This window comes from Cyanistes caeruleus, chromosome 34 (assembly GCF_971803275.1).
Source record: "Cyanistes caeruleus chromosome 34, bCyaCae1.hap1.1, whole genome shotgun sequence".
NCBI classification, from domain to species: Eukaryota; Metazoa; Chordata; class Aves; order Passeriformes; family Paridae; genus Cyanistes; species Cyanistes caeruleus.
The window spans coordinates 1,809,126-1,830,816 of record NC_141735.1 but is presented as its reverse complement, the minus strand read 5'-3'; the positions used below and the strand labels follow the sequence as shown (position 1 = coordinate 1,830,816).

At 50.2% G+C, this 21,691-nt stretch overlaps 2 protein-coding genes and 1 long non-coding RNA gene across 3 annotated transcripts in view; 2 read left to right on the top strand and 1 right to left on the bottom strand.

Moving 5' to 3' along the window:
• Nucleotides 1-3,956: 3,956 nt before the first annotated feature.
• GNG3 (G protein subunit gamma 3) lies at nucleotides 3,957-12,661 on the top strand. The gene is made up of 3 exons (XM_086870962.1): nucleotides 3,957-4,137; nucleotides 7,054-7,160; nucleotides 11,990-12,661. Exons 2-3 carry the CDS (start codon nucleotides 7,062-7,064, stop codon nucleotides 12,116-12,118), a joined length of 228 nt encoding a protein of 75 aa, XP_086727088.1. The 5' UTR covers nucleotides 3,957-4,137; nucleotides 7,054-7,061; the 3' UTR covers nucleotides 12,119-12,661.
• LOC111922281 (uncharacterized) lies at nucleotides 9,313-11,981 on the top strand. Its single transcript, XR_015281374.1, has 3 exons — nucleotides 9,313-10,019; nucleotides 10,350-10,868; nucleotides 10,932-11,981. It is a non-coding gene; the product is annotated as an uncharacterized LOC111922281 (long non-coding RNA).
• Nucleotides 12,662-14,874: 2,213 nt separating the features above from the next.
• HNRNPUL2 (heterogeneous nuclear ribonucleoprotein U like 2) overlaps nucleotides 14,875-21,691 on the bottom strand; it is a 52,262-nt gene continuing 45,445 nt past the window's right edge. The window contains exons 13-14 of the mRNA XM_086871132.1: nucleotides 20,642-20,749; nucleotides 14,875-17,017 (exon numbers count right to left, since the gene is read on the bottom strand). Of these exons, the coding sequence (XP_086727258.1) occupies nucleotides 16,949-17,017; nucleotides 20,642-20,749 (177 nt within the window). The 3' untranslated portion in view covers nucleotides 14,875-16,948. The remainder of the gene's footprint in view (nucleotides 17,018-20,641; nucleotides 20,750-21,691) is intronic.

Below are 21,691 nucleotides of genomic sequence, written 5' to 3'. Positions count from 1 at the left end.
GGGGGTCCTGGGGGGGTTTTGGGGTGCACAGGGGGGGTCAGGAGGGGTTTTGGGGGGTCCTGGGGGGGTTTTGGGGGGTCCTGGGGGGCACAGAGGGGTCAGGAGGGTCCTGAGGGGGGGTCCTGGGGGTCAGGGCAGAGCCCCCTGACCCAGCCGAGACCCCCAAACTCGGGGGGAGACCCCCAGGGGCCATCGGGGGGGTCCTGGGGGGGTTTTGGGGGGCACAGGGGGGGTCAGGGGGGTCCTGGGGGGGTTTTGGGGGGCACAGGGGGGGTTTTGGGGGGTCCTGGGGCATCCTGGAATCTCCCTGAGGGGATTTTGGGGGTCCCTGAGAGGATTTGGGGGTCCCTGAATAAATTTGGGGGGCACAGGGTGGGGTCAGAGGGGTTTTGGGGTGTCCTGGGGGGGTTTTGGGGGGCACAGGGGGGGTTTTGGGGGGGTTTTGGGGGGTCCTGGGGGGGTTTTGGGGGGCACGGGGGGGGGTCAGAGGGGTTTTGGGGGGTCCTGGGGGGGTCCAAACCACCCCCTCCCCCTCCCAACCCCAAAATTCCCGGGGGAATCCTTAAAGTTTTAAACTTTAAAATCCTTAAAAATCTTTAAATTCTGATTTTGGGCCAGCCCCAAACCCTTCCCCCCGCCCCCAATCCCAAAAATCCGGGCGGAATTCCCGGATTTTTACGGGAGAAACCCCCGAAATCCACGGGAGAATCCCCAAAATCCCCTCGGGGAGACCCCAGAATCCTCAAAGTTCCCGAGAAATTCCCAAAATCCGGGAAATGACCAAAAAAAAAAAAATCCCTCCCCCAAAAAACCGGGAATTTTTCCTTCTCCGGGGCGGGAAAAATTCCCAAAATTCCCGGAAATTCCCAAAAAAATTCCCATTTCCCAGCCCAAAATCTGGGGGAAAACCTCAAATCCCATTAAAATTCCCCCCCCCAAAAAAAATTCCTTGGGAATTCCCAAAATTCCGGCGTGGGGGGAGGGGAGGGAAGCCCAGGGGAGGGGGAGGGGAGAAGGGGAGAGGTCGAGGGGGGAGGGGAGGGGAGGGTCACGCCCCTGCCCCTCCCCCAGCCCGGAAATTCCCAAAAAATTCCCAGATCCCGGAAATTCCCGATCCCAAAAAAATTCCTGACCCCAAAAAGTTCCTAAAAAATCTCCAAAAAATCCCCAAAAAATTCCCAAAAAATCCCCCCAAAAATTCCCAAAAAATCCCCAAAATTCAAAAAAATTCCCTAAAAATGCCCCAAAAATTCCCCCAAAAATTCCCCAAAAATTCCCTAAAAATCCCCCAAAAATTCCCTAAAAATTCCCCAAAAATTCCCTAAAAAGTCCCCAAAAATTCCCTAAAAATTCCCCAAAAATTCCCTAAAAATGCCCCAAAAATTCCCTAAAAATCCCCCAAAAATTCCCTAAAATTCCCTAAAAATGCCCCAAAATTTCCCCAAAAATTCCCTAAAAATTCCCAAAAAATCCCCCCAAAATTCCCTAAAAATTCCCTAAAAAATCCCCAAAAATCCCCAAAAAGTCCCCAAAAATTCCCAAAAAATCCCAAAAAATTCCCCAAAAATTCCCTAAAAATCCCCCAAAAATTCCAAAAAAATCCCCCAAAATTCCCAAAAAAATTCCCCAAAAATTCCCTAAAAATCCCCCAAAAATTCCCTAAAAATTCCCTAAAAATTCCCTAAAAATCCCCCAAAATTCCCAAAAATTCCCTAAAAATCCCCAAAAATTCCCCAAAAATTCCCTAAAAATCCCAAAAATTCCCGACCCCAAAAATTCCAAAAAAATACCCAAAATTCCCTAAAAATCCCCCAAAATTCCCTAAAAATCCAAAAAAATTCCCGGCCCCAAAAATTCCCGGCGAGTTTCGGCTCCCAGCCAGGAATTTTTGGGATCCCGGAAGGATTTGGGAGATCCCTGAGGGGATTTTTAGGGAATTTTTGGGGAATATTTGGGATTTTTTGGGAATTTTTTGGGAATTTTTTGGGGAATTGGAGGAGTCGGGGAGGATTTGGGGGGTCCCGGGTGGGGTTTGGGGGGAAATTTTGGGGTTTTTTTAAACAATTTCGGGGTCCCGGGAGGGTTTTGGGGGGGTCTGGGAAGATTTAAAGAGGATTTTTGGGAATTTTAGGGGTTCCCGAGGGAATTTTTGGGGATCCCGAGGAGATTTCGGGACAAATTTTGGGGTTGCCGAGAGAATTTTCGGGCTCCCGGAGGAGTTTCTGAGGTAATTTTGGTGGATTTTAGGCACCCCGGAGGGATTTTGGGGGATTTCTCACGTTCCCGATGCGATCCCGGGGGGTTAAAGGTGAATTTGGGGATTTTGAAGTCGATTTTTGGGGTAATTTTGGCCTTTTTTGGGGCTCCCGCGCTCTTACCCAAGGCCGGCACCTCCCGCTTCCCGCCACGCCCTGGCCACGCCCCCAGCCCCGCCGCTTCCGGTTACAAGCCACGCCCACGTCTCTCCCTATTGGTCCTTGATTTTTAAGCCACGCCCCCTCCCGTGTTTGCCATTGGTTGGTGGCTCCGCCCACTGCGGCTCCGCCTGCGCTGGTTACGCCCTCTGGCCACGCCCACTGCGGGCACCGGGGTCCCGCCCTGTTTCCATGGCAACGGGAGGGGCAGGGGGGGATTTTGGGGGTCCCTGAGGGGATTTTGGGGGTCCCTGAGGGGATTTTGGGGGTCCTGAGGGGATTCTGGGGGGATTTTGGGGGTCCCTGAGGGGATTTTGGGGTCCCTGAGGGGATTTTGGGGTTCCTGAGGAGATTTTGGGGTCCCTGAGGTGTTTTGGGGGTCCTGAAGAGATTTTGGGGGGATCTTTGGGGTTCCTGACGGGATTTTGGGGGTCCCTGAGGAGATTTTGGGGTCCCTGAGGGGATTTGGGGGTCCTGAGTTGGTTTTTGGGGTCCCTGAGGAGATTTTGGGGTCCCTGAGGGGGATTTCGGGGGTCCAGGAGGGGGATTTGGGGGGCCCTGAGAGGATTTGGGGGTCCCTGAGAGGGATTTTGGGGGTCCTGAAGAGATTTTGGGGGAGATTTGGGGGTCCCTGAGGGAATTTGGGGGTCCCTGAGTGATTTTGGGGGTCCCTGAGAGGATTTTGGGGTCCTGAAGAGATTTTGGGGGGGATTTTGGGGTTCCTGAGGGGATTTGGGGGGGGATTTGGGGGTCCCTGAGGAAATTTGGGGGTCCCTGAGGGATTTTTGGGGTCCCTGAGGGGATTTGAGGGTCCTGAGTTGGTTTTTGGGGTCCCTGAGGAGATTTTGGGGGTCCCTGAGGGGGATTTTGGGGTCCCTGAGGTGTTTTGGGGGTCCTGAAGAGATTTTGGGGGGATTTTTGGGGTTCCTGAGGGGATTTTGGGGGTCCCTGAGAGGATTTTGGGGTCCTGAAGAGATTTTGGGGGGGATTTTGGGGTTCCTGAGGGGATTTTGGGGGGGATTTGGGGGGTCCCTGAGGGATTTTGGGGTTCCTGAGGGGATTTTGGGGGGGATTTTAGGGTTCCTGAAGAGATTTTGGGGGGGATTTTGGGGGTCCCTGAGGGGATTTGGGGGTCCCTGAGGGGATTTTGGGGGTCCCTGAGGGGATTTTGGGGGTCCAGGAGAGTGATTTGGGGGTCCCTGAGGGGGATTCTGGGGGGGATTTTGGGGGTCCCTGAGGGGATTTGAGGGTCCTGAGTTGGTTTTTGGGGGTCCCTGAGGTGTTTTGGGGGTCCTGAAGAGATTTTGGGGGGATTTTTGGGGTTCCTGAGGGGATTTTGGGGTCCCTGAGGGGATTTTGGGGGTCCTGAAGAGATTTTGGGGGGGATTTTGGGGTCCCTGAGGGGATTTTGGGGGGGATTTTGGGGATCCCTGAGGGGATTTGGGGGGTCCAGGGTGGGGGGTTGGGCAATTTGAGGAGGGGGGGGGGGGTTCCTCATAACCCCTCCCCCACCCCTCGCCCCCTCCCCCTTTCTAACGGGTGGGGGAGGGGCGGCATTTTTGAAGCCCCCCCCCCCTCAGAATTGGGGCAAGGAGGGGGGGGGAGGGGAAAGGAGTGGGGGAGGGGCAAAGGGCGTGGTCCCCCCTCTCCCGCCCCTCCCCCACCGCAGGCCCCGCCCCCTCCGAGCATCGCCGGGAGCGGAGCGGCCGCGGGAACCGCACAGGTGGGGGAGGGGCGGGGGGGGAGGGGGGGATTTGGGGGGGGGGGGGTCCTGAGAGGGGGGGGGGGCGGTGGGGGAGGGGAATTTGGGGAGGGGGCGACAAAAAAAAAAAAAACGGGGATTTTTTTTGGGGTGGGGGGAGGGGAGGATTTGGGGGGGGGGGGGGTCCTGAGGGTGGGGGAGGGGAATTTTTGGGGATCCGGGTCGGATTTGGGGGGGTGGGGGAGGGGCGAGGATGATGATGAAGATTTTGGGGGTGGGGGAGGGGCGAGAATGAAGATTTGGGGGGGTGGGGGAGGGGCGTGGATGAAGATTTGGGGGGTGGGGGAGGGGCGAGGATGATGATGAAGATTTTGGGGGAGGGGCGAGGATGAGGATGAAGATTTGGGGGGGTGGGGGAGGGGCGAGGATGATGATGAAGATTTTGGGGGTGGGGGAGGGGAATTTTAGGGGTTAAAATCGGGATTTTTGGGGAGCTGAAGGGGGGGAAAAAATTGGGGGAGGGGCGAAAATTTGGGAATTTTGGGGGTGAAAAAACCGGGAATTTTTGGGGGGGAGGGGCGAAAATTTGGGAATTTTTTTGGGGGGAAAAAACCGGGAATTTTTGGGGGGGAGGGGCGAAAATTTGGGAATTTTGGGGGGGGGAGGGGCGGAAATTTGGGAATTTTTGGGTGGAAAAACCGGGAATTTTTGGGGGGAGGGGCGAAAATTTGGGAATTTTGGGGGGAGGGGCAAAAATTTGGGAATTTTTCGGGGGAGGGGCGAAAATTTGGGAATTTTTGGGGGAGGGGCGAAAATTTGGGAATTTTTGGGGGGAAAAACCGGGAATTTTTGGGGGGAGGGGCGAAAATTTGGGAATTTTTGGAGGAAAAACCGGGAATTTTTGGGTGGAAAACCGGGAATTTTTGGGGGAGGGGCGAAAATTTGGGAATTTTGGGGGGAAAATCCGGGAATTTTTGGGGGAGGGGCGAAAATTTGGGAATTTTGGGGGGGAAAACCGGGAATTTTGGGGGGGGAGGGGGGAAAATTTGGGAATTTTTGGGGGGGGGAGGGGCGAAAATTTGGGAATTTTTGGGGGAAAAACCGGGAATTTTTTGGGGGAGGGGCGAAAATTTGGGAATTTTTGGGGGGAAAAACCGGGAATTTTTGGGGGAGGGGCGAAAATTTGGGAATTTTGGGGGGAGGGGAAAAACCGGGAATTTTTGGGGGAGGGGCGAAAATTTGGGAATTTTTGGGGGGGAAAAACCGGGAATTTTTGGGGGGGGAGGGGCGAAAATTTGGGAATTTTTTGGGGGGGAGGGGCGAAAATTTGGGAATTTTGGGGTGGAAAAACCGGGAATTTTTGGGGGGAGGGGCGAAAATTTGGGAATTTTGGGGGGAAAAACCGGGAATTTTTGGGGGGGAGGGGCGAAAATTTGGGAATTTTGGCGGGAAAAAAAACGGGAATTTTTTGGGGTTGATCCCGGATTTTTTTTGGGGTTAATTCCAGATTTTTTTGGGTTGATTTTGGATTTTTTTGGGGTTAATTCCAGATTTTTTTGGGGTTAATTCCGGATGTTTTTTGGGTTGATCCCGAATGTTTTTGGGGTTGTTCTCGGATATTTTTGGGGTTGATTTTGGATTTTTTTGGGGGTTGATCCCGGATTTTTTGGGGGTTGATCCCGGATTTTTTGGGGTTGATTTTGGATTTTTTTTGGGGTTGATTTTGGATTTTTTAGGGGTTAATTCCAGATTTTTTTGGGGTTGATTTTGGATTTTTTTGGGGTTAATTCCAGATTTTTTGGGGTTGATTTTGGATTTTTTTGGGGTTGATTTTGGATTTTTTTGGGGTTGATTTTGGATTTTTTTGGGGTGATTTTGGATTTTTTTTGGGGTTGATCCCGGATGTTTTTTGGGGTTAATTCCAGATTTTTTGGGGTTGATTTTGGATTTTTTTGGGGTTGATTTTGGATTTTTTTGGGGTTGTTCCCGGATATTTTTGGGGTTGATTTTGGATTTTTTTGGGGGTTGATCCCGGATGTTTTTGGGGTTGATTTTGGATTTTTTAGGGGTTAATTCCAGATTATTTTGGGGTTGATTTTGGATTTTTTTTGGGGTTAATTCCAGATTTTTTGGGGTTGATTTTGGATTTTTTTGGGGTTGTTCCCGGATTTTTTTGGGTTAATTCCGGATTTTTTTGGGGGTTGTTCACGGATTTTTTTGGGGGTGATTCCGGATTTTTTTGGGGGTTGATCCCGGATTTTTTTGGGGTTTGATCCCGGATTTTTTTGGGGTTGATTTCAGATTTTTTTGGGGTGATCCCGGATTTTTTGGGGGTTTATTTTGGATTTTTTTGGGGTTGATTTTGGATTTTTTAGGGGTTAATTCCGGATGTTTTTTGGGTTGATCCCGGATGTTTTTTGGGGTTGATTTTGGATTTTTTTGGGGTGATTTTGGATGTTTTTGGGGTTGATCCCGGATGTTTTTGGGGTTGATCCCGGATATTTTTGGGGTTGATTTTGGATTTTTTTGGGATTGATCCCGGATTTTTTTGGGTTAATTCCGGATTTTTTTGGGGGTTGTTCACGGATTTTTTTGGGGGTGATTCCGGATTTTTTTGGGGGTTGATCCCGGATTTTTTTGGGGTTTGATCCCGGATTTTTTTGGGGTTGATTTCAGATTTTTTTGGGGTGATCCCGGATTTTTTGGGGGTTTATTTTGGATTTTTTTGGGGTTGATTTTGGATTTTTTTGGGGTTAATTCCGGATGTTTTTTGGGTTGATCCCGGATGTTTTTTGGGGTTGATTTTGGATTTTTTTGGGTTGATTTTGGATGTTTTTGGGGTTAATTCCGGATGTTTTTTGGGTTGATCCCGGATGTTTTTTGGGTTGATCCCGGATTTTTTTGGGGTTGATTTTGGATGTTTTTGGGGTGTTTCAGAGCCCCCCATGAAGGGCGAGCCCCCTCCCAGCAGCACCCTGAGCGTGGGGCAGGCGAGGAAGATGGTGGAGCAGCTGAAGATCGAGGCCAGCCTGTGCCGGGTGAAGGTCGGGGGGTCCTGAAATACCCGGGGGGGCGAAAAATGGGAATTTTGGGGGGAAAAATGGGAATTTGGGGGGAAAAATGGGGATTTTGGGGGGCAAAAATGGGAATTTTGGGGGGAAAAATGGGAATTTGGGGGGTCCTGAAATACCCGGGGGGCAAAAAATGGGGATATGGGGGGGAAAATGGGAATTTTGGGGGGAAAAAATGGGATTTTAGGAGGAAAAAATGGGATTTTAGGGGGGAAAAATGGGATTTTAGGGGGTCCTGAAATACCCGGGGGGGATTTTGGGGGGAAAAATGGGGATTTTGGGGGTCCTGAAATATCCCAGGGGGGGAAAAATGGGAATTTTGGGGGGAAAAATGGGAATTTGGGGGGTCCTGAAATACCCGGGGGGGATTTTGGGGGGAAAAATGGGAATTTGGGGGGTCCTGAAATACCCGGGGGGGCGAAAAATGGGATTTTGGGGGGAAAAATGGGATTTTAGGAGGAAAAAATGGGATTTTAGGGGGGAAAAATGGGATTTTAGGGGGTCCTGAAATACCCGGGGGGGCGAAAAATGGGGATTTTGGGGGGAAAAAATGGGATTTGGGGGGTCCTGAAATACCCGGGGGGGATTTTGGGGGGTTAAAATGGGGATTTTGGGGGTCCTGAAATATCCCGGGGGGGGAAAAATGGGAATTTTGGGGGGAAAAATGGGATTTGGGGGGTCCTGAAATATCCCGGGGGGGATTTTGGGGGGAAAAATGGGAATTTGGGGGGTTAAAATGCAAATTTGGGGGGGAAAAATGGGGTTTTAGGGGGAAAAAATGGGAATTTGGGGGGTCCTGACATACCCGGGGGGGATTTTGGGGGAAAAAATGGGATTTTAGGGGGTCCTGAAATACCCGGGGGGGCAAAAAATGGGAATTTGGGGGGAAAAAATGAAAATTTGGGGGGAAAAATGGGGATTTTGGGGGGCATGGGGGGGTTAAAATGGGGATTTGGGTGGAAAAAATGGGATTTTAGGGGGGAAAATCAGGATTTGGGGGGTCCTGAAATACCCGGGGGGGGCAAAAAATGGGAATTTGGGGGGAAAAAATGAAAATTTAGGGGGAAAAATGGGGATTTTGGGGGTCCTGAAATACCCGGGGGGGATTTTGGGGGGAAAAATGGGAATTTGGGGGGTCCTGAAATACCCGGGGGGGGATTTTGGGGGGAAAAATGGGGATTTGGGGGGAAAAAATGAGAATTTTGGGGGGAAAAATGGGAATTTGGGGGGGGTAAATTGGGATTTTAGGAGGAAAAATGGGATTATAGGAGGAAAAAATGGGATTTTAGGAGGAAAAAATGGGAATTTTGGGGGGGGAAAAATGGGATTTTAGGGGGGAAAATCAGGATTTGGGGGGTCCTGAAATATCCGGGGGGGGAAAAAATGGGAATTTGGGGGGAAAAATGGGATTTTAGGGGGGCTTGGGGGGGTTAAAATGGGGATTTGGGGGGGAAAATGAAAATTTGGGGGGAAAAAATGGGATTTTAGGGGGGAAAAATGGGGATTTGGGGGGTCCTGAAATATCCCGGGGGGGAAAAAATGGGATTTTGGGGGGATTTAAATGGGATTTTGGGGGGTTAAAATGAAAATTTGGGGGGAAAAATGGGATTTTAGGGGGAAAAAATGGGAATTTGGGGGGGGAAAATCAGGATTTAGGGGGTCCTGAAATATCCTCGGGGGGCAAAAATGGGGATTTGGGGAGATTTAAAGGGGATTTTGGGGGAAAAAAATGGGATTTTAGGGGGGAAAAATGGGATTTTAGGGGGGAAAATCAGGATTTGGGGGGTCCTGAAATACCCGGGGGGGGGAAAAAATGGGAATTTTGGGGGGAAAAATGGGAATTTGGGGGGGAAAATGGGGATTTGGGGGGCAAAAATGGGATTTTAGGAGGAAAAAATGGGATTTTAGGGGGAAAAATCAGGATTTGGGGGAAAAAATGGGAATTTGGGGGGATTTAAATGGAATTTGGGGGGTTCTGAAATATCCTGGGGGGGAAAATGGGATTTGGGGAGATTTAAAGGGGATTTTGGGGGGGGTAAAAATGAGGATTTTGGGTGGAAAATGTGATTTTGGGGGATTTAAAGGGAATTTTTGGGGATTTAAAGGGGATTTTGGGGGATAAAAATGGGGATTTGGGAGGGGCTGGGGATGGATTTGGAAATGCAAAGTTGGATTTGGGAATTGGGGGAGTTCTGGGGAGCTCCAGGTGCGTTTTTGGGGAATTCCCAGGTGCGTTTTGAGGCGTTTTAGGTGCGTTTTGAGGCATTCCAGATGTGTTTTTAGGTGTTCCAGATGTGTTTTTAGACATTCCAGGTGCATTTTTGGTCATTCCAGATGTGTTTTTAGACATTCCAGGTGTGTTTTTAGGCATTCCAAGTGCATTTTTGGCCATTCCAGGTGTGGTTTAGACATTCCAGGTGTGCTTTTAGACATCCCAGGTGCGTTTTTAGGAATCCCAGGTGTGCTTTTAGACATCCCAGGTGTGTTTTTAGGCATTCCAGATGTGTTTTTAGACATTCCAGGTGTGTTTTGAGGCGTTCCAGATGTGTTTTTAGGTGTTCCAGATGTGTTTTAGGCATTCCAGATGTGTTTTTAGACATTCCAGGTGCATTTTAGGAATCCCAGGTGTGTTTTAGGCATTCCAGATGTGTTTTTAGGCGTTCAAAATACACTTTCAGGCATCCCAGGTGCATTTTTGGTCATTCCAGGTGTGTTTTTAGGCATTCCAGATGTGTTTTAGGCATTCCAGATGTGTTTCAGGCATTCCAGATGTGTTTTTAGGCATTCAAAATACACTTTCAGTCATCCCAGGTGCATTTTTGGGAATCCCAGGTGCGTTTTTAGACATTCCAGGTGCGTTTTTAGACATTCCAGATGTGTTTTTAGGCATTCCAGGTGCATTTTAGGCCATTCCAGATGTGTTTTAGGTGTTCCAGATGTGTTTTTAGGCATTCAAAATACACTTTCAGGCATTCCAGGTGCATTTTTGGGCATTCCAGGTGTGGTTTAGACGTTCCAGATGTTTTAGACATTCCAGATGTGTTTTTAGGCATTCCAGGTGCATTTTTGGTCATTCCAGATGTGTTTTAGGTGTTCCAGATGTGTTTTTAGGCATTCAAAATACACTTTCAGGCATTCAAGGTGCATTTTTGGGCATTCCAGGTGCATTTTGAGGCATTTTAGGAGCGTTTTTAGACATTCCAGGTACATTTTAGGAATCCCAGGTGCGTTTTAGACATTCCAGATGTGTTTTAGGCATTCCAGATGTGTTTTTAGACATTCCAGGTGCATTTTTAGGCATTCCAGATGTGTTTTAGGTGTTCCAGATGTGTTTTTAGGCATTCAAAATACATTTTCAGTCATCCCAGGTGCATTTTTGGGAATCCCAGGTGCATTTTTAGACATTCCAGATGTGTTTTCAGGCGCTCCAGATGTGTTTTTAGACATTCCAGGTGCATTTTTAGGCATTCCAGATGTGTTTTTAGACATTCCAGGTGCGTTTTTAGGCATTCCAGATGTGTTTTTAGACATTCCAGGTGCGTTTTTAGGCATTCCAGATGTGTTTTAGGCATTCCAGGTGCATTTTTGGTCATTCCAGATGTGTTTTGGTCATTCCAGATGTGTTTTTAGGCATTCAAAATACACTTTCAGGCATCCCAGGTGCATTTTTGGGAATCCCAGGTGCATTTTTAGACATTCCAGGTGTGTTTTCAGGTGCTCCAGATGTGTTTTTAGGAATCTCAGGTGCATTTTGAGGCATTTTAGGTGCATTTTTAGGCATTCCAGGTGCGTTTTTAGGAATCCCAGGTACATTTTAACCACCCCAGGTAGATTTTAACCACCCCAGGTACATTTTTATCCACCCCAGGTGCATTTTTAACCACCCCAGGTGCCTTTTTAGGAATCCCAAACACATTTTTAGGAATCCCAGGTGCATTTTGAGGCATTTTAGGTACATTTTTAGACATCCCAGGTGTGTTTTTAACCACCCCAGGTGTGTTTTAGCCACCCCAGGTGCATTTTTAGGAATTCCAGGTGTGTTTTTAACCACCTCAGGTACATTTTAACCACCCCAGGTGCATTTTTAGGAATCTCAGGCACATTTTTAAGAATTCCAGGTGCATTTTGAGGCATTTTAGGTGCATTTTTAGGCATTCCAGGTGTGCTTTTAGCCACCCCAGGAACATTTTTATCCGTCCCAGGTGCATTTTTAACCACCCCAGGTGCATTTTCAGCCCCCCCAGGTGCATTTTCAGCCCCCCCAGGTGCATTTTTAGCCCCCCAGGTGTATTTTAACCCCCCAGGTGCATTTTAACCCCCCCAGGTGCATTTTCAGCCCCCCCAGGTCCATTTTTAACCCCCCCAGGTGCATTTTCAGCCCCCCCAGGTCCATTTTTAACCCCCCCAGGTGCATTTTCAGCCCGCCCAGGTGCATTTTTAACCCCCCCAGGTGCATTTTTAACCCCCCCAGGTCCATTTTTAACCCCCCCAGGTGCATTTTTATCCATCCCAGGTGCATTTTTAACCCCCCCAGGTGCATTTTTAGCCCCTCAGGTGCATTTTAACCCCCCAGGTGCATTTTCAGCCCCCCCAGGTGCATTTTCAGCCCCCCCAGGTGCATTTTTATCCATCCCAGGTCCATTTTTAACCCCCCCAGGTGCATTTTGAGGCATTTTAGGTACATTTTTAGGCATTCCAGGTGCGTTTTTAACCCCCCCAGGTGCATTTTCAGCCCCCCCAGGTCCATTTTTAGCCCCCCAGGTTTGTTTTCGGGGTGCCTGAGGTGATTTTGCCGTCCCCAGGTGTCGAAGGCGGCGGCAGAGCTGCTGAGTTACTGCGAGGCTCACGCCTGCGAGGATCCGCTGCTCACGCCCGTCCCCACCTCCGAGAATCCCTTCCGCGAGAAGAAATTCTTCTGCGCCCTCCTCTGAGCCCCCCAAAATTCTGGGGGGACCCCCGAAATATCGGGGGGACCCCGACCCCTCCCCCTGGAGCGTTTCAGGCCAATCCCGTTCAATTTGGGGTGGATTTCGGCCCCAAAAATGAGGCGGAAAAGGAGGGGGGTGGGGGTTGATTCGAGGGTTTTGGGGTTCCCCTCGCAGCCGGGACCGCCCCCCTAAATTTGGGGGGTTTTGGGGTGGTCCCAGGGGTTTTTTTTTGGGGGTTCCCCCACCCCAAAAAAGGTTTTAAGAATGGTCTCGGGGAAGGTTCTGGAATGGGGGGGGTGGGGGAGACTCCCCCTGATTAAATCACCCCCAAATTTCCCCTCCCCCCATCACTCCCCACCCCTCCCCCCCCTCAAAATGGGAACCCCCAAATTTTCAGGATCCGCCCAAAATTTCGTCTCTCACCTCCCCCCACCCCAAATCCCCTCCCTCAGCACCGACCCCCCCCCCCAAATTCGGGCTCTGAGGGACCCCCGGGGGTCCCCAAATCCGGGGGGTCCCCCCCAAATAAACACTTGGCGGCACAAACGGGGTCAGGCCCTTCTTGGGGACCCCCAAAATGTGAGGGGGGAGGGGGGGAGGGGAGGGTCCCAAAGCGAACGGGGGAGGGGAATTCTGGATGGGGAATTGGGGGTGGGGAAGGGGAGGGGGCAGCCAGAGGAATTTGGGGGGGCTGGGAGAAAGGAAGGGAGGAAATGGGAGGAAGAGGAAGGAGGAAATGGAGGAAGAACGGGGAGGAGGAAGAGGAAGGACGAGGAAGCTCCTCGAGACCCCCCTCAGCGCCCTCACGCCCCCCAAGATGGCGGCGCCCACAGCGTTTCCCGCGCGCCGCCATGACAGCCGCGCCCCAAGATGGCGCCTCCCAGCACCCAAAATGGCGGCGCGGGGGAAAAAGGGACCCGCGGGAGCCTCTGGGGACGCCCCTCCCTCACACCGGGACCCCTCCCCCCACACCGGGACCCCTCCCCCCACACCGGGACCCCTCCCCCACACCGGGACCCCCAAAAAGCCCGGTGGGGGAGGGGCGGTGGCGCTCGTTGATCCCCTCCCCCCTCCCGCCGCACCAAAGATGGCGGCGGGCGCGGCCCGCTCTGGTTGCCGTGGCAACGGAGCCCAGGCCTGAGGCCTTGAGCGGGCCCGGCCGCGCCGGGAGGAAGCGAAGGAACAAATCGTTAATTGCCGCTGTTAATTGATTAATCCTGAGCTGCGCCTTCCCTCAGAAACATCGCGGCTCCACAGCGGCCTCAGAGAGCGGCCCCGAGCCGGGCCCGAGGGTTAAAGCGGGGCCTAAAGCCGGACCCCCCCTCAAATCCAGGCCCTTCCAAAGCCCCCAGAGCCCACAGAGCATCGGAACCCCCAAATCCCCCGGACCCCAAATCCCGCGGACCCCCAAATCCCCCAGACCCCCAAATCCTCCAGACCCCCAAATCCCCCGGACCCCCAAATCCCCCAACCCCAAAGCTCTGGGACCCCCAAATCCTCCAGACCCCCAAATCCCCCGGACCCCAAATGCCCCAGACCCCCAAATCCCCCGGACCCCAAATCCCGGCGATCCCCAAAAATCCCCCAGACCCCCTAAGTTCCCCAGACCTCAAATCCCGGGGATCCCCTCAAAGCCCCCAGACCCCCCTAAACCCCCAAATCCCCGAATTTCCCAGGCCCCGAATCCTCCGGGACCCTCAAAGTCCCCGGGATCCCCAAGTCCAGGGACCCCCCCTAAACCCCCAGACCCCAAATCCCGGGGATCCCCTCAAAGCCCCCAGACCCAAAATCCCCCAAACCCCCCGAGACCCCCCCAAATCCTCCGGGACCCCCAAATCCCCCAAACCCCAAACCCCCCGAGACCCCCCCAAATCCTCCAGGACCCCCAAATCCCCCAATTTTTCTCCAATTTAACCAAACTTTCCCCAAATTTCCCCCAATTTTTCCCCAATTTTAACATTTTTCCCCCAAATTTCCTCCATTTTCTCCAATTTTCTTCCAATTTAACCAAATTTTCCTCAATTTTCCCCCAATTTCCCTCAAATTCCCCCCAAATTTCCCAATTTTCCCCAATTTTTTCCCCCAATTTTAACCATTTTTCCCCAAATTTCCCCCAACTTAACGAAATTCCCCCCAAATTTCACAATTTTCCCCCCAAATCCCCCAATTTTCCTCCAATTTAAGCGAATTTTCCCAAAATTTCCCCAAATTTTCCCCAATTTCCCCCCAAATTTCCCCAATTTAACCAAATTTTCCCCAAATTTCCCCAATTTCTCCCCAAATTTCCCAATTTTCCCCAATTCCCCCCAATTTAACCAAATTTTCCCCAAATTTCCGCAAATTTTCCCCAATTTCTCCCCAAATTTCCCAATTTTTCCCCAAATTCCCCCAAATTTTCCTCAATTCCCCCAAATTTCCCAATTTTTCCCCAAAATTCCCCCAAATTTTCCTCAATTCCCCCCAAATTTCCCAATTTTTCCCCAATTTCCCCCCAAATTTCCCAATTTTCCCCCAAAATTCCCCCAAATTTTCCTCAATTCCCCCCAAATTTCCCAATTTTTCCCCAAATTCCCCCTTATTTTCCCCAATTTCCCCCCAAATTTCCCAATTTTTCCCCAATTTCCCCCCAAATTTTTCCCAAATTCCCCCCAAATTTCCCCAAATTCCCCCAAAATTCCCCAATTTCCCCCCAAATTCCCATTTTTTTCCCAAATCCCCCCCGATTTTCCCCAAAAACACCACCCGAGGCCTCCCTGGGCTCAAGCGAATTTTCTTTATTTCTAAAAAGGGACAAAACCCGCCCGACACGGCCTGGGGGGGGTGGGGGAGGGGCGGGGGTGGGGGAGGGGCAGGTGGGGGAGGGGTGGGGCAGCCTCGCCCCTCCCCCACCCTCTGGGTGTGTGGGGGGAGGGGCGGCGACGGCGAAATTTGGGATTTATTTATTTTTTTTTAATATTTTTTTTATCATTTTTTTATCATTTTTTATCATTTTTCGACCCCAAAAACGGAAGAAATTACCCCAAAAAAAAAAAAGGAAAAAAAATGGGGGGAGGGGAGGGGTGGGGGGAGGGGCGGGATCCCAAAAAAAGCAGGAAAAAAAAAAATCCGGGAATTTTTTTTGGGTTTTTTTTGGAAGGTTTTGGGGTTTTTTTTTAATTTTTTTTTTATTTTTTTATTTTTTATTTTTTTGGGGTGTTTTTATTTGAAAAAAGAACCCGAAAATCTCCCAAATCCCCTCCCCCCACCCCGAAATATCCCAAATTTGGGGTTTTTTTGGATTTTTTTGGGGGGTGGGGGAGGGGTGGGAAAGGTGGGGGGAGGGGAGGAGGGAGGGAAAAAAAAATCCCCAAAAAGCCAAAAATAAAAAAAAAAAATCGGGGAAAAAATTCCCCAAAAAAACCCCAAAAAAACTTAAAAAAAATTCAAATAAAATCCCAGATTTTCCCCCCAAAAATTTCCGAATTCCTCCCAAAAAATCCCAAATTTCCCCCCAAAAATTCCCGAATTTTCCCCCCAAAAATTCCCAAATTTCCCCCCAAAATTCCCAAATTCTCACCCCCAAAATTCCCCAAATTCCCCCCCAAAAATTCTTAGTTTTCCCCCCAAAATTCCCAAATTTCCCCTCAAAAAAATTCCCAAATTACCCCCAAAAATTCCTGAATTCCTCCAAAAAATTCCTGAAATTCCCCCCCAAAAATCCCAAATTTTCCCCCCAAAATTCCTGAATTTCCCCCCAAAATTCCTCAAAAAAATTCCCAAATTTTCCCCCAAAAAATTCCCAAATTTCCCCCGAGAAATTCCCCCCCAAAATTCCTCAAAATCCCGAATTTTTCCCCCAAAAATTCCTCAAAATCCCGAATTTTCCCCCCAAAATTCCTCAAAATCCCAAATTTCCCCCCAAAATCCCTCAAATTCCTTCAAAATCTTTAATTTTTCCCCCCAAAATTCCTCAAATTCCCGAATTTTCCCCCCAAAATTCCTCCAATTCCGTCCAAATCCCGATTTTTTTCCCCCAAAATTCCTCAAATTCCATCAAAATCTCGAATTTTCCTCAAAAAAATTCCTCAAAATCCCAAATTGTTCCCCAAAATTCCCCAAATTCCTGATTTTTTCCCCCAAAAATTCCATCAAAATTCCAAATTTCCCCCAAAATTCCTCAAAATCCCCAATTTTCCCCCCAAAATTCCTCCAATTCCGTCCAAATCCCGAATTTTTCCCGAGGGAATTCCAGCTCTGGGGAAGGGGTGGGGGAGGGGAGGATTTGGGGGAGGATTTTTCCCATTTTTTCCCCTCCCCCACCCCAAAAATGCGATTTTTTTCCCGTTTTTTCCCATTTTTTTTCCCTCCAAATCCCATTTTTTTTTTTCCCGCCGCCGAAACCTCCGGAATTTTTTTTTTTTTCTGTTTTTCGTTGATTTTTTTTTTTCCCCTTTTTCTTTTTTTTTCTTTTTTTTTTTTATACAATTACCACAAAATTCTTTCAAACAAACTTTTAAAAAAAAAAAAAAAAAAAAAATTTACATTTTTCCATCTTTTTTTTTTTTTTCCTTTTTCCTCCCTTTTTTTCCCCCCATTTTTTTTCCCCTCCTCTTTTCCCCTCCCCCCCTTTTTTTATTCGCCCCTCCCCCACCCCCATTTTTTATTTTAATTTTTAATTTTTTTTTTATCCAGCCCCTCCCCCCACCCCCATTTTTTTTTTTTTTTTTAATTTTTTTTTTTTTCCCGATTTTTTTTTTATTGATTTTTTTTTTTTTTGCCCCTCCCCCACCCCCGGCCCCTCCCCCACCTCTCCCCAAAAATTTCTCCGGGAATTTTTTCCGGGTGTGCCGGGGTTCACCGGTAGCCCTGGTAACCGTAGTAGTTCCTGTAGTACCGGTCCCTGTCCTGGTAGTAGTTCTGCCACTGCGGAGGGAAGGGGTCAACCCGCTAGAACCGCTTTGAACCGGTTAGAACCAGCTTAAACCGCTTAGAGCCGGCCTAAACCGGTTAGAACCGGCTTAAACCGCTTTGAACGACTGGGTTAAACCCCTCAGAACCGGCCCAAACCGGTTAGAACCGGCTTAAACCGGTTAGAGCCGGCCTAAACCGGTTAGAACCGGCTTAAACCGCTTTGAACGACTGGGTTAAACCCCTCAGAACCGGTTAGAACCGGTTAGAACCGGATTAAACCGCTTCGAACAACTGGGTTAAACTGGTTAAACCCCTCAGAACCGGATTAAACCGGTTAGAGCCGGCCCAAACCGGTTAGAACCGGCTTAAACCACTTTTAACGACTGGGTTAAACCCCTCAGAACCGGCCCAAACCAGTTAGAACCGGCTTAAACCGCTTTGAACAACTGGGTTAAACTGGATAAACCCCTCACAACTGGCCCAAACCGGTTAGAACTGGATTGAACCCCTTTAGAACCAGCTTAAAACGGTTAGAACTGGCTTAAACCGCTTTGAACAACTGGGTTAAACCCCTCAGAACCGGTTAGAACCGGCTTAAACCGGTTAGAGCCGGCCCAAACCGGTTAGAACCGGATTAAACCGCTTTGAACAACTGGGTTAGACCCCTCAGAACCGGCCCAAACCGGTTAGAACTGGATTAAACCCCTTAGAACCAGCTTAAAACGGTTAGAACCGGCTTAAACCGCTTTGAACAACTGGGTTAAACTGGTTAAACCCCTCAGAACCGGATTAAACCGGTTAGAGCCGGCCTAAACCGGTTAGAACCGGCTTAAACCGCTTTTAACGACTGGGTTAAACCCCTCAGAACCGGCCCAAACCAGTTAGAACCGGCTTAAACCGCTTTGAACAACTGGGTTAAACTGGTTAAACCCCTCAGAACCGGCCCAAAACAGTTAGAACCGGCTTAAAACGGTTAGAACAGGCTTAAACCGCTTTGAACAACTGGGTTAAACCCCTCAGAACCGGTTTGAACTGGTTAGAACCGGCTTAAACCGCTTTGAACAACTGGGTTAAACTGGTTAAACCCCTTAGAACCGGCCCAAACCGGTTAGAACCGGATTAAACCGCTTTGAACAAGTGGGTTAAACTGCTTAAACCCCTCACAACTGGCCCAAACCGGTTAGAACTGGATTGAACCCCTTAGAACCAGCTTAAAACGGTTAGAACCGGCTTAAACCGGTTTGAACAACTGGGTTAATCTGGTTAAACCCCTCAGAACCGGCCGAAACTGGTTTGAACCGGATTAAACCTGTTAGAACCGGCTTAGACCAGTTTGAACTGGCTTAAACTGGTTAAACCCGTTAGAACCGGCCTGAACTGGCTTAAACTGATGAGAATTGGTTAAACCGGTTGGAACTGGCTTAAACCGGTTAGAACTGGATTCAACCGGTTTGAACTGGATTAAACTGGCTTAAACCCGTTAGACCAGGCTTCAACCGGTTTGAACTGGGTTAAATCCCAGTTTAACCTCATAGTAACCCCACAGTAACCCTGTAGTAACCCTGTAGTAACCCTGTAGTAAGTGGTGATCCCAGTGTGACCCCAGTGTAAATCCCAGGTTAACCCTGTAGTAACCCCGTAGTAAGCCTGTAGTACTGCTGGCAGTAGTCGCGGGATCTGTTGTAGTGACCCCGGTGTAACCCCGGTGTAAACCCCAGTTTAACCCTGGTGTAACTCCGGTGTAACTCCCAGTTTAACCCCAGTTTAACCCCGTAGTAATCCTGTAGTAACGCTGTAGTAACCCCGTAGCAGCCCCTCACCTCGCGGTTGTACTGCCGGTAGTAGTCGCGGTATCTGTTGTAGTGACCCCGGTGTAACCCCGGTGTAACTCCCAGTTTAACCCCATAGTAACCCCATAGTAACCCCATAGTAACCCCGTAGCAGCCCCTCACCTCGCGGTTGTACTGCCGGTAGCAGTCGCGGTATCTGTTGTAGTGACCCTGGTGTAACCCCGGTGTAACTCGGGTGTAACTCCCAGTTTAACCCTGGTGTAACCTCGGTGTAACTCCCAGTTTAACCCCGGTGTAACCCCGGTGTAAACCCCAGTTTAACCCCATAGTAACGCTGTAGTAACGCTGTAGTAGCCCCTCACCTCGCGGTTGTACTGCCGGTAGTAGTCGCGGTATCTGTTGTAGTGACCCTGGTGTAACTCCGGTGTAAACCCCAGTTTAACCCCAGTTTAACCCCGTAGTAACCCTGTAGTAACCCCGTAGTAGCCCCTCACCTCGCGGTTGTACTGCCGGTAGTAGTCGCGGGATCTGTTGTAGTGACCCCGGTGTAACCCCGGTGTAACTCCCAGTTTAACCCTGGTGTAACCCCGGTGTAACTCCCAGTTTAACCCCGGTGTAACTCCGGTGTAAAACCCAGTTTAACCCTGGTGTAACCCTGGTGTAACTCCCAGTTTAACCCCAGGTTAACCCTGGTGTAACTCCCAGTTTAACCCCGGTGTAACTCCCAGTTTAAGCCTGGTGTAACCCCATAGTAACCCCGTAGTAACCCTGTAGTAACCCTGTAGTAGCCCCTCACCTCGCGGTTGTACTGCCGGTAGTAGTCACGGTATCTGTTGTAGTGACCCCGGTGTAACCCCGGTGTAACTCCCAGTTTAACCCCAGTTTAACCCCATAGTAACGCTGTAGTAACCCTGTAGTAACCCCGTAGCAGCCCCTCACCACGCGGTTGTACTGCTGGTAGTAGTCGCGGTATCTGTTGTAGTGACCCTGGTGTAACCCCGGTGTAACTCGGGTGTAACTCCCAGTTTAACCCTGGTTTAACCCTGGTGTAACCTCGGTGTAACTCCCAGTTTAACCCCGGTGTAACTCCGGTGTAAACCCCAGTTTAACCCCAGTTTAACCCCGTAGTAACCCTGTAGTAACCTCGTAGTAGCCCCTCACCTCGCGGTTGTACTGCCGGTAGTAGTCGCGGGATCTGTTGTAGTGACCCCGGTGTAACCTGGGTGTAACTCCCAGTTTAACCCTGGTGTAACCCCGGTGTAAGTCCCAGTTTAACCCTGGTTTAACCCTGGTGTAACCTCGGTGTAACTCCCAGTTTAACCCCGGTGTAACTCCGGTGTAAACCCCAGTTTAACCCTGGTATAACCCCATAGTAACCCTGTAGCAACGCTGTAGTAATCCCGTAGTAGCCCCTCACCTCGCGGTTGTACTGCCGGCAGTAGTCGCGGGATCTGTTGTAGTGACCCCGGTGTAACCCCGGTGTAACTCCCAGTTTAACCCTGGTGTAACCCCATAGTAACCCTGTAGTAACGCTGTAGTAACCCCGTAGTAGCCCCTCACCTCGCGGTTGTACTGCCGGTAGTAGTCGCGGTATCTGTTGTAGTGACCCTGGTGTAACCCCGGTGTAACTCCGGTGTAAACCCCAGTTTAACCCCATGGTAACCCCGTAGTAACCCCGTAGTAACCCCGTAGTAACCCCGTAGTAGCCCCTCACCTCGCGGTTGTACTGCCGGTAGTAGTCGCGGGATCTGTTGTAGTGACCCCGGTGTAACTCCGGTGTAAACCCCAGTTTAACCCCATAGTAACCCTGTAGTAACGCTGTAGTAACCCCGTAGTAGCCCCTCACCTCGCGGTTGTACTGCCGGTAGTAGTCGCGGTATCTGTTGTAGTCGTAGTCGCGGCCGTAGAACCGATCGTCGTAGCCCCGGTAGCGCTCGTAGAAGTTCCGGTAGCCCTGGGGGCAAGAACGGGGGTCAGAACCGGAACAGACCAGTACGGACCAGTATAAACCAGTACGGACCAGTACGGACCGGTACAGACCAGTACGGACCAGTACGGACTGGTATGGACCGGTATGGACCAGTACAGACCAGTACAGACCAGTACGGACCAGTACAGACCAGTACGGACCAGTACAGACCAGTACGGACCAGTTTGGACCAGTATGGACCAGTTTGGACCGGTATGGACCAGTACGGACCAGTACAGACCTGTACGGACCCGTTTGGACCAGTATAAACCAGTACAGACCAGTATGGACCAGTATGGACTGGTGTGGACCAGGATGGACCAGTACAGACTGGTACAAACCAACACAGCCCGGTTCAGCCCAGTTCAAACCAGTCCAAACCAGTTCAAACCGGTTCAAACCAGTTCAGCCCAGTTCAAACCAGTTCAAACCAGTTCAGCCCAGTTCAAACCAATTCAAACCAGTTCAAACCAGTTCAAACCGGTTCAAACCAGTTCAGCCCAGTTCAAACCAGTTCAAACCAGTTCAAACCAGTTCAAACCGGTTCAAACCGGTTCAAACCGGTTCAAACCAGTTCAGGCAGGAGCAGCAGGGGGAAAGGGAAGCGGGAAAAGCCCCGGAAGGGTCGGGAACGCCCCCAAATTCCCGGGAAACGCCCCAGAAAGCCCCGGAATTCCCCTGGAATTGCCCCGGAAGTGCCCGGAAGTTGCTGGAATTCCCCAGAATTCTCCGGAAGTGCCCTGGCAATGCCCAGGAATTCCCCGGGAAATGCCTGGAATTCCCCGGAATTTCCCGGGAAATGCCTGGAATTCCCCGGAATTTCCCGGGAAATGCCTGGAATTCCCCGGGAAATGCCTGGAATTCCCCGGAATTCCCCGGGAAATGCCTGGAATTCTCCTGGAAGTGCCCAGAATTGCCCCAGAAGCA